The sequence below is a fragment of the Juglans microcarpa x Juglans regia genome, chromosome 4S (genome assembly GCF_004785595.1).
Source record: "Juglans microcarpa x Juglans regia isolate MS1-56 chromosome 4S, Jm3101_v1.0, whole genome shotgun sequence".
Classification (NCBI taxonomy): Eukaryota; Viridiplantae; Streptophyta; class Magnoliopsida; order Fagales; family Juglandaceae; genus Juglans; species Juglans microcarpa x Juglans regia.
The window spans coordinates 25,048,951-25,060,026 of NC_054601.1; the positions used below are offsets into that span (position 1 = coordinate 25,048,951).

General features: G+C 34.7%; 1 protein-coding gene across 2 annotated transcripts; it reads left to right on the plus strand.

Moving 5' to 3' along the window:
* Positions 1 to 7,090: 7,090 nt before the first annotated feature.
* LOC121261925 (Golgi apparatus membrane protein-like protein ECHIDNA) lies at positions 7,091 to 10,839 on the plus strand. Of its 2 annotated transcripts, none has more exons than XM_041164339.1 (6): positions 7,091 to 7,306; positions 8,225 to 8,281; positions 8,398 to 8,601; positions 8,737 to 8,796; positions 9,280 to 9,406; positions 10,472 to 10,839. In XM_041164339.1, the coding sequence occupies exons 1-6, from the start codon at positions 7,292 to 7,294 to the stop codon at positions 10,561 to 10,563; spliced, it is 555 nt and encodes a 184-aa protein (XP_041020273.1). In that variant the 5' UTR covers positions 7,091 to 7,291; the 3' UTR covers positions 10,564 to 10,839. The 2 variants fall into 2 exon arrangements, with proteins under 2 accessions (XP_041020273.1, XP_041020274.1); XM_041164340.1 differs by having other exon boundaries at positions 8,506 to 8,601.
* Positions 10,840 to 11,076: the final 237 nt, after the last annotated feature.

Consider the following 11,076-nt stretch of genomic DNA (forward strand, 5'->3'; position numbering starts at 1 on the left):
TTCACACATCCAAACAACTCAAAATACTCTCAATGGGACCCACAAACTCACTTCAATCTCTACTCATAACTATTCACAAATATTCTCAACACTTCTCAGATATTCTCACTACCCAAACATAGCCTTAGCCCCGGTTTGGATTTGGAGATATCCCGTACGGTAAAACCATCTCCAATTCAAATGGTATAGTAAAATGCATCTCATCTGTTTCATATACGACAAAATACCTCTTGACCGTTAGTTTTTGCTTTTTAGAAGGGACTGTTTTCTCATGGGTGTAATGAAAACCCCTCAGCCCCTCACCCACCCTTCACGCACCCCTTCACCCACCGCCACTTTAAGCACAAGTTATTTATAAAAAATTATTTTATATATATAAAATAATTATTTAATGATTTTCGAAATAATTAAATTTCCAATTTGATATTTTACAAAATAATTTGGCTAGAAAAAAATATTGTCATCTTATAATATTATTATGAAATATATTATAAAAAATAAAAATTGGGTAGGTAATTTATAAATTATTATTACTTATTTATAAATATATTTATAAATAAAACAAAATCATTACAAACAATATGCAATAATTTGTGGGATCCACATCTATCTCATTTCCAAAAAGTTAAAATCATCTCATCTCACTTTCAATCTAAACACACAAAATTTTCAAAAACCATCTCATCTCAACTCATCTCAACAATCTCACTACTATTTACAAACCATCTCAACTCATTTCATCTCATCTTTGAATTCAAATAGAGCCTTAGACAATGACTTTTTTTTATTTATCTATCATTTGAAAAAGATGATCATACACAAAATTTGTTTAGATCTAAACGATTTTGTTGCCTTTATTATCCTCACAGAAACAACAAAATGGTGAACACTGACCATCTCAACTGTCTCACAAAAACAACCACTCGTTTGGATACAGAGGTGAGATGAAATCATTACAGCTCATCTCATCTCATCTAATTTCAACTAATAATCTCATTACTATTCATAAATTATTTCAATTCATCTCATCTCATGTCACTATTCAAGTGAGGACGTAACTTTCCTCATTATATACTCATTACATAACTTACCTCGAAGTGGGGAAATAATTTGTAAATCAAACTTGGGGTTCAGTAGACGCCAGCTGAGAATCGAATGTAAAAGAAAAGGAACAGCAGTGCTCGGTTTTCCTCAACAATATACTCACATAACGCATGACCAAAATCAAAGGTATATCAACTACTTACTCCACCAACATAATTTGACATGTACTAAATCTTGGACTCAAATTAAGGTTGAATTCACCTTAAGCTATTAGTATTAGTTGTTTACGGATCTAGTAGATCTTTTAATAGAGTCGGGGGTCTAAGACTGCATTTGGACACTCAAATAATCTCAGATAATCTGAATTGATCTATAAATAGTATTGTCTCATTGAGATGTATGTAAATATATGAAGTAGGTTGAAATATATGTTTGAATATATGAACTAGGTTGAACTATATTTAACTTTTTATAGAAAGTTAAAAAAGTAATAAATCTCATCAATGATTGATTTGAGATAGTGATATGAACCAGTGGGAATGTAATCCCTTGAACCCACAATCAATTTGAAAACTTACCCAAGAAAGCCAACATCAAGCCAATGAAAAATTAAAACCTGTTGAAGATCCTGTCTCAAGAACCTAAATTATAAGAAAGAACATCATAAAGGTTGTGATTTGTTCTTAATAAGTTCAAAAATTCATTCAAGAACAAGAGGAGATAAACTCAACTCACAATGAATACATTAATCAAATTTCATAAAACTAATTAAAATAAGGTTACAAAGAGTATTTAAAACAAAACCTAATTAAAATCCTAACCAAAATAAAGTCATTTCTTCCAAAACTACTCCTGAATGAATACTATCGCGGCTACAGTAACGTGGCTACAGTAACTTCTTGAAACCTTAGTTCAACAAAATACAACATATGTGGGCCAAGTATCCTCAAGCCTAATTATTCTAGATTAATTCCTATAACTAATAAAATAAGCTCATTTAATGAAATAAACAAGTCCAAGGCCTTTAGTCACATAAACATAATAATATGCCCTAATTTATATTGCACTCTTCCATAACTTGTATCACGTGGATCAAAACTGGTTCATTCTTCCTTAAAGCCCATCTTGTGTGTTTAGCTCTTGCTAGCTTCATCCTAAGTGGATTGCATCAATCGTTGCATTACTTCCTTGATCTTCTTGGCTCTTGACCTTATAATTGGCTCATCTAGAACTTGCAAAGGATCTTTAAGACTAGGTTCATTTTGGTGCCCATCATTCCCCCTCTCCTCAAAAGGATTCGATCTCGAATCTCCACCTGCATTAAAGGGAAAAATGTTAGTAACATTAAAAATAGCAGAAATATGATACTTACCTGGAAGCTCCACTCGATATACATTATTATTAATTTGTTCAAGAATTTGGAAGAATCCATCCAAGCTACTCCTATCATCAACAGGTAAGGGCATTAAATCTAAATGAGTAAATAGACTAAGTTTATAAACAATATCAAAAGGTGAAAATTTAGTAGTAGCATGAACACTCCAATTATATGTAAACTCAATAAATGGTAAACAATACTACCACAAATATTCATGAAATACATCTAAAGTCTTCCTTATACCAAAATGATCACTCCAATTATATGCAAACTCAATGAAAGGTAAATGATACTCCCGCAAACGTTTATGCAACAAGTTAATGAATGACAAATGATACTCCCACAAAAGTTCATGCAACACGTCTAAAATCTTCTTTACACTAAAATGACCACTCCAATTATATGCAAATTCAATGAAAGACAAATGATACTCTCACAAGTGTTCATGCAACAAGTCAATGATTAGCAAATGATACTTCCACAAACGTTCATGCAACACGTCTAAAATCTTCTTTATACCAAAATGACCACTCCAATTATATGCAAATTCAATGAAAGACAAATGATACTCTCACAAATATTCATGCATCAAGTCAATGATTGGCAAATGATACTCCCACAAACATTCATGCAACACGTCTAAAATCTTTTTTACACCAAAATGATCCATCAAACCAAATTCATGCACAAGCAACTCATGCATAAGACTAGTAAGCCTACAAAGTCTATTCTCTTTAAACAAATACCAATCTAGTCTATAGAACTGACCAAACGATGCTTTCTCACGTACTCCATACACACTAGTCAAGCCATAATCATTAACGTACAATTTCTTATCATATTCAAGTCTCAATAACTTTGTATCTAAAATGATGACAAGGACATACCTTCTTGCTAAAACATCAACTACAAAAATTTCCTTACCTTGTGTATACTTAATTACATGAGGAAATGTCTCAATGAATTGCACCCACTTGGCATGTATTCTATTCAACTTACTTTGTCCCTTCAAGTGCGTCAATAACTCATGTTCTTTAAAGAAAGGTCGGGTAGGAATTGTCGCACCTGATACAAAATCAATGTAATGTTCTATCTCTCTAGTGGGTGGCAATCCACTAAACACACCGTTAGGAATCATGACCTCACATCCCTGCAATAAAGAAACAACACTAGGAAAAGAGTCGTTAAATTCGTTAGTATAAAAGCTTGCCTTGGCATAAAAGCTCACTTTTGTTTTTCTGTTTTTCTATGCAATCTCTATTTCTTTTTCCTCTCTTGACTCCACTCTTTTTTCTTGACTCTCAGCCACATCTCTATTTTCTTTTTCACTCTCTCTTTCTCTTGATGTTTCGACCTCATTCATTTTTTTCCTCACTAACTTTTTTCTTTTTACTCTCTTTTTTTCTTTCACTCTCATCTTTTTTTGAACTCTCGGCCTCAATTATTTTTCAACTTATTCTTTTTTTTTTCTTGAGGTTTCAGCCTCACTCTCATCTTTTTTCTCTCTCATTTTTTTTTCTTTCCTTTCAGTCTCACTATTTCTTTTTTCCTCAATCCCATACTTATTTTTACACTTTTTTTTTTTTTTTAATCTCACTTTTCAACTTTGGTTGGTCCTCATGGACCTGTGTTGGAGTTAAAAGAGCAAATTTGATTATTTTTACATCCTTTTTAAAAACTGTACATGTTCCTTAACCCATCATGGATCACCTTCCTATCATACTGCCACAGCTTCCCCAACAAAATATGGCCACCATACATAGGCACTACATCACAAAACACCACATCCTGGTATTTTTCAATTGAAAAAACAATTAGTACTTGCTTATTTACCCTAACCTCCCCACAATCACTCAACCACTGCAACTTGTATGGTTTATGGTGTTTTAAGGTAGGTAAATTCAATTTCTCAACTAAAGTAGTGCTAGCCACATTAATACAACTCCTTCCATCAATAATCATACTACATACATTGTTGTAGATGTGGCATCTAGTATGAAAAATATTCTCGCTCTGCTACTCTGTATCATCCATCTTAATTTGTGTATTGAGAGCACGCCTAACAACAAGAGACTCACCATACTCTTCATTCTTATACTTATGTTCGACACTTGGGTCATGCCTCTTCATATCTATCGCACCTTGTAGTTTTCTACACACTGCATCTTGTTGATCCATCATTTCTCACACTTCACCCAACACCAAGTTTAACTGCTCAAACTGTTGTTTCATGACTTGCAACACAAAGAATAAGTTATCTGCCATCTCCTCTGGCTATAAGTCACTCATATGAGACATCGTAATGTGCTGCACAAAAAGAATGTTACTGAAAAACCTCACACTCCCTTACGTGTTTACACTCGAATAATGACACTCCACTCGTGTTTCACTCTTAATTGTATTTTTTTTTATAATAGTTTCACACTCTCTTGAATTTTACCTCAATAGTTTTTTTGCTTAAGTTCTTTAAGAACTAGTTGAACTAAATCAAAACAATACAACCTTGTATTATTATTCCAACCAGCAATAGGTTCAAGAAACAAGAAAGGAATAAAATGACACGAGACTCAAGGTATTTATACGAGGGAAAGAGTAATTATAAAACAAGATACTAACTAGAAAGATGTATTCAGCCCATTTGATGATAAAACTCAATCAACAAATATATTTCTTTCTCTTTATTGTAAATATGTAGCAACCTTTGAATATGGTACCATTTTTTTCTTTTCTTTTCTTTTCTCTTATTTTCTCTAATTCAATCACAAACAACAATATTTAATTGTGAAAATCAAGTAATTGAATTCAAGCACACAAAAATTGACAATAAAGTAAAAGAGAGTAAATGGAACGGCACTCCAAGTAATTGACAAACTTAGAGATGCAAGAAACCCTAGAATTTTGAAACCCTAGGTGATACAAATTTCAGCCATACCAAAAACCCTAAGAATTTTGGCAGCCTACATTTTGTTTTTGTTTTTGTTTTTTTTATTTTTTTGTTTCTTACAACCCTAGAACAATGAAGCCCTAAAATGCAAGAATTAAAAAATAGAATCAGACCTAATTGGAAACTTTGCTCTTATACCAAATGATATGAACCCGTGGGAATAGAATCTCTTGAACCCACAATCAATTTGAAAACTCACCCAAAAAAACCAAAATCAAGCCAATGGAAAATTTAGACCCGTTGAGGAACTCGCTTCAATAACCTAGATTATATGAAAATCTAGACACATTGAAGAACTTGTCTCAATAACCTAAATTATAAGGACGAACGCCACAAGTTTGTGATTTGTCTTTGATAAGTTCAAAAGTTTATTCAAGAACAAGAGGAGATAAACTCAACTCATAATGAATAAATTCATCAAGTTTCATAAAACTAGTTAAAATGAGGTTACAAAGAGTATTTAAACCAAAACCTAATTAAAACCCTAACCAAAATAAAGTCCTTTCTTCCAAAACTACCCCTGAATGAATAGTGCCGCAGCTACAGTAATTTCTTGAAACCTTAGTTCAACAAAATAAAATACATGTGAGCCAAACATCATCAAGCCCAATTATTCTAGACTAATTCTTATAACTAATAAAATAAATCTCTTTAATGAAATAAACAAGTCTAATGCCTTTAATCACATAAACATAATAATAGGCCCTAATTTATGTTGCTCTTTCATAGCTTGTATCACGTGGATCAAAACTGGTTTTTTTTTTTTTAAAGCTCATCTTGTGTGTTGGGCTCTTGCTAGCTCCATCCCAAGTAGATTGCACCAATCCTTATATTGCTTTTTTGATCTTCTTAGCTATTGACATTGTAATTGACCTATCTGAAACTTGCAAATGATCTTTAAGACTAGCTCCATCTTGGTGCCCATTAGATAGATTAAAATGGATTTGACATCAAAAGATTCCAAACATACCCTAAATAATGGTTGAAATCCAATTTGAATGAGCATCAACGATTTCTTGCCATTTTATTTAGTCGGAAAAATGCACTTACAATTGTTTATATGCTATCATAAATCAAGTCAAATCAACCCAACGAGGCTGGTTCATGGTTGATCTGAATCTAATCCAAAACACTATAGGGGTGATACCCACATATGTGGTGGCGGGGTCACCCTTCCCCGCATCCTGCCCCCTGCATATGCAAGGGGTGGTGTTTCTAGCTCCGCACCTTGCCCCCGAGAGGTGGGGGCGGGTGCGGACATTCCATCCGCCCTGCCCCCCGCCCCCTTCAAGGGTATTGAAGCTCCATTCGGCCTAAAACTGGTCCAAAAATAATTTTTCGGACCCAAACTCAAATTAGTATATAATTTAAATTGTACATTAAAATTAAAATATATAATAATAATTTAAAAACTGATAAGATAAAAACTATGTTATCAATTTTTAAATTTGTTAGACTTGTTCACAATATTATATTGTGAATTGGCCTCTTAAGTCAACATTTATATAGGAGACTAAAGTAATACAAGAGTCTTACTTGAATAATGTGGGACTCAAATAACCCGCCCCCGACATCTGCTAAGCGATGCGGAATAGCCCACTTGTCTATATGAGAGTGGGGCGGACGGTGGCAGAGTAGGGGGCAGCTCCGCTGCCCACCCTACAAAACAGAAAACAAGCCAGCATGTGGGGAAACCAATTAATTTTTAATAAATTTATGGTACCTTCTGCAAATCTAATACAAACATCGGATCTACGAACTAGGGGCCTTGAACAAAACAAAAGAAATCCGTTCGAACTCCGAAGGACCAATTTTTCCGTCTGAAGTCTCGCTCTCCGACCGAGTAAATCATTGCGAGAGAGAAAGAGATATTTTAAGAAGCCAGAAGCCCCCAATCATCTGATAAATTCTTGAACCTCCCCAGCATGGATCTCAACCCGGTGAGTTTACTCACTTCTGCGACGTCACCTCTTCAGATTTTTGAAGCATGGTGTTAGTGTAGCGTGCGTATTATAATTGTAAATTTTGGCTAATATATGGTGATAGCTTTGGTTTTGGGAGGTGGTTAAATCTGGATTTCAGAACTCGATTTGGGTTGTATTTGTTGTTGCTAGATGATTCGCCATTACGTTTTGTTGTGACAAGGTTTAGGAAAAGAAAGAGAGAATTAATTGCACCTTCTGATTTGAATATCTCGTACAGTTTTTGCTGTAATATAAAACTAAGAAATGATCAAATTCACCTGATTAAGCTAAATGCATGAATTAAGTTAGTTTGCTGTGTTGGGCGGTTGCCCATATTGAGTATGGTTGAGATTCTCATTGGGTTCTTTTGGTTTATGAGAAAATGAAGGAAAGGATAAAAAGTTGGGATTATGCTTATGAAAGGTCTTGGCATTGAAAGAGAGAAAAAAAGGGGAAATATTAAAAAGAAGAAAGTTTCCATCGTTGTTGGCCAAGAAAGCAATACCCCTGTAAACGTAATATAATTATTTGGGAAAACTTATTTATGACAAATTTTTCCATTTTATTTTTGTAAAATAGAAAGAAAAACAATAAACAGCATTAAGTCATGAAATAAACTTGAAAGCTGAATGTGACAATGGTAACTCAATTTTTGGCACAAGAAGGACTAGTCTGGAATCCCTTTATCATTAGGATGAAAAGGAGTGCTAACTTTCTTGGGTGGTAGACATGGACTATTGAGTGCACCTTTCATTGCTGGTTCTTGTGAAGATTTTTAGTCTTGCTATCTGGAAGTTTGTTAAGTCGAAGAAATGTCTAAATTGACATTTTTTTTTAAGGTTTGTCAGATATTGTCTCAATTTCAGATGATTATCCTTTTACGCTCATGTGCAGCATGCAGGAGAAAATTACGCCCACCCGAAGACGTGTCTCTTTCATGTTATCTTCAAGGTCTATATACCTGGTTATTTTCTTAAAATTTTTTTCTCTGTACCCAGTTTCTGCACCTTTTGAATTAGGAGAGAAGATGTTTCAGTGCATGAATTCGTTCTTTTTGGATTTGGCAGGCTGCAGCGTTGGCCTTTTACATACTTTTTGCCTTATTTATTAGTAATTTTGTCATCATTTTTGTGGTGACTGTTCTTCTTGCTGCTCTTGATTTTTGGGTAGTCAAGAATGTGAGTGGCCGTATCTTGGTTGGTTTAAGGTGGTGGAATGAGATAAATGATCTTGGTGAGAGTGTATGGAAATTTGAATCCCTTGACCAAGAGGTTAGTATGTTATGCTTTTCTAGCATCAACTTATCTTTACTTCATCTGGTAAATATCTCTTAGTGGTGATACTCAAGTTCTATTTTCTCTTTAGTTCTAGAGTCTCATATATGTTGGTGCTTGTTTGTGCTTTAGTCCTTGGCCCGCATGAACAAGAAAGATTCGTGGCTATTCTGGTGGACCCTGTACCTTACGGTAAGCAAATATGATTTATTATAGCATGTGACAATCCACATATGATTTATTATAGCATGAGTATAACCTGCTGTCCCCCTCCCGAGAAATATAAAAAATAAAAAAGAAGAAGTGCATGCAGTGCAGTGGTGTAACTGGAAGTTTCCATTTGGGGGTGCTGGAGGTTAGGGGTCAAATTCTGGAGGTTGCATGGCTTCACCACACACCCCCAGCTCTGCCTCTGACATGCTGTGTAATAAACTGAACTAAGAGTGCACTTGTAATGCAAGAGATTTGACAGCTAGATGTTAATAGAAATAATTTTTTTTCCTGGAAGTGTCTGTGTAAGAAAGGGTACCGAGAATATATTTGTAATTGGATTTAGAGTTTAAGAATTTAAAACTGACGAGAATTTGAACAGCTGGTCTGGACCTTTCTGCTTGTAGTTAGGCCTTTTTATGTAGTTTGTTTCAGTGTCTAAACTTGCTATTCTGTATTTTTTAGGCGGCTGCATGGATTGTGCTGGCAATATTCTCTCTCATAAGGCTTCAGGCTGATTATCTTCTCGTTATAGGAGTTTGTCTAACCCTCAGTATTGCAAATATTGTTGGCTTTACGAAATGCCGTAAAGGTGTGCAAGCAGTTTTTTTCATTTTTTATCATAACCTTGTAATATTAGTTGCTGGGTATGGCCTATTAAAATGTCTCTTTCCTGAGATGAGCCAATATAGGCATTCCAATGTTACCCTCTACAATCTAAGAATAAATAACCGTATATCATTTTTAATTAATATTTTTGTGAAAGGTAATTATCATTGTGAAGATTTTTTGGGGAGTTTGGGGTTGGAGATTGGACTGTAAGATGTGATTTCTACAAGATAGTTTTTTCCCTGAGAAAAGTAACATCTAGGTTAGGTGTTGAATAAATCAATGGATGCCCTATAAATTGGGTGCTGCTTAATGTAGCTTACACTCCACTGTTCATGGTTTCTGTTTGGGTGATTCCAACCATGTTTTGAGCGAGTGTTCATCATAGATGTCTTCTGAGCATGCTGATGAACATTAATATGGAAGGAAAGATGATTAATTGTTCTTAGTTTAATTTGGCACAACTAGTATAGGGATTTGTTTAAAGAACTCGTATAAACCCAAGAAGAGTACTCCAGTTGAGCTTTTATGCTGTTAATAGGCAAACTTCAATAGCGACTCATTGCGGTACCTGTATTTGCTTTGGGCCTTTTGAATTTCTCTCGTGCTCTATATGTGCATTGCTTGATGCATCAACATATAGCTCTCCTTTCATTTTTTCTCAAGTGATTTTGGTTTGGGCGATGTTGGAGCATGTAACTTGTTATTATAAGTTAGAAACTTCAGTAATATGAAAGATATTAGGGTGCATGGATTTGAAATGACTCACCTATGAATGCATTAATCTAGAAATACCCATCTGCAACAAATGAGAAACACAAAGCAGGGATTACATATTTACTTATATATATGAAAAAAGAACAAAGCAGTGATTTCATTTTTGCTTAACATCCAAAAATGCTTTAGTGAGCATACAAATTACAGCTGCAACTTGTAGTGTTATTGCCACCCTGTACCATTTGTGCAGATGCTTAGCTATATTATGTTCTAATTATCCAAATCATTTTTAATATGGGACTCACGATGAAAAAAACGGTGTCCTTTTCAGATGCTAAGCAGAAGATTCAACAATTTGCTTCTCAGACCATTGCATCTCAGGTATCATCCACCATACAGTCAGCAATATTCAGTGCTGTCTGACTCCGAGTTATTCATTGGAGAAGTAAAACGGGAATGCATTTGTGAAAGACTTTGAGAAGTGAGAAACGTGTAAATGCTCATTATGTTGCCCCTCAGTCCGGAACCTTACTGTACGGCAAACAACAGCTTAGAAGTTTTGCTCGACTTCTTTTTGTTTAATATTCCTGTCTAAATTCGTTAATGGTTTGAATGAAAAGCATGTGAATTGCAATATCAGAAGCATCAGATGATATTTTGCCTGTAAATCATTCACTTCATTTTAGTTTTGGATTGCAATGATGGGTAAGAGCCTACTGGTCATCATCCAAAGATGCCTTGTCTTCTCAGTGGGGCTGCTTCCCATTAGAGCCCTCCCTGGCCAAAAGTTTGAACATAAGTTTTTCCTCATCTAATCAATGCATCCTGTCTTTTGCATGCTATTTCCCATTTGCATGTCCTGCTCTCTGCCATTTCCAATCATTCGGTAAAACCAAGTCGGTGGAATGGTTTGTCCAAAAGCATCGATATTGTGTC

What these genes read in the sequence shown, in the direction of transcription:
- LOC121261925 (XM_041164339.1), top strand. An exon ending in TCTTTCATGTTATCTTCAAG is followed by an intron (nt 8,282 to 8,397) that starts GTCTATATACCT and finishes TGGATTTGGCAG; the next exon opens with GCTGCAGCGTTGGCCTTTTA. An exon ending in CTTTACGAAATGCCGTAAAG is followed by an intron (nt 9,407 to 10,471) that starts GTGTGCAAGCAG and finishes TGTCCTTTTCAG; the next exon opens with ATGCTAAGCAGAAGATTCAA.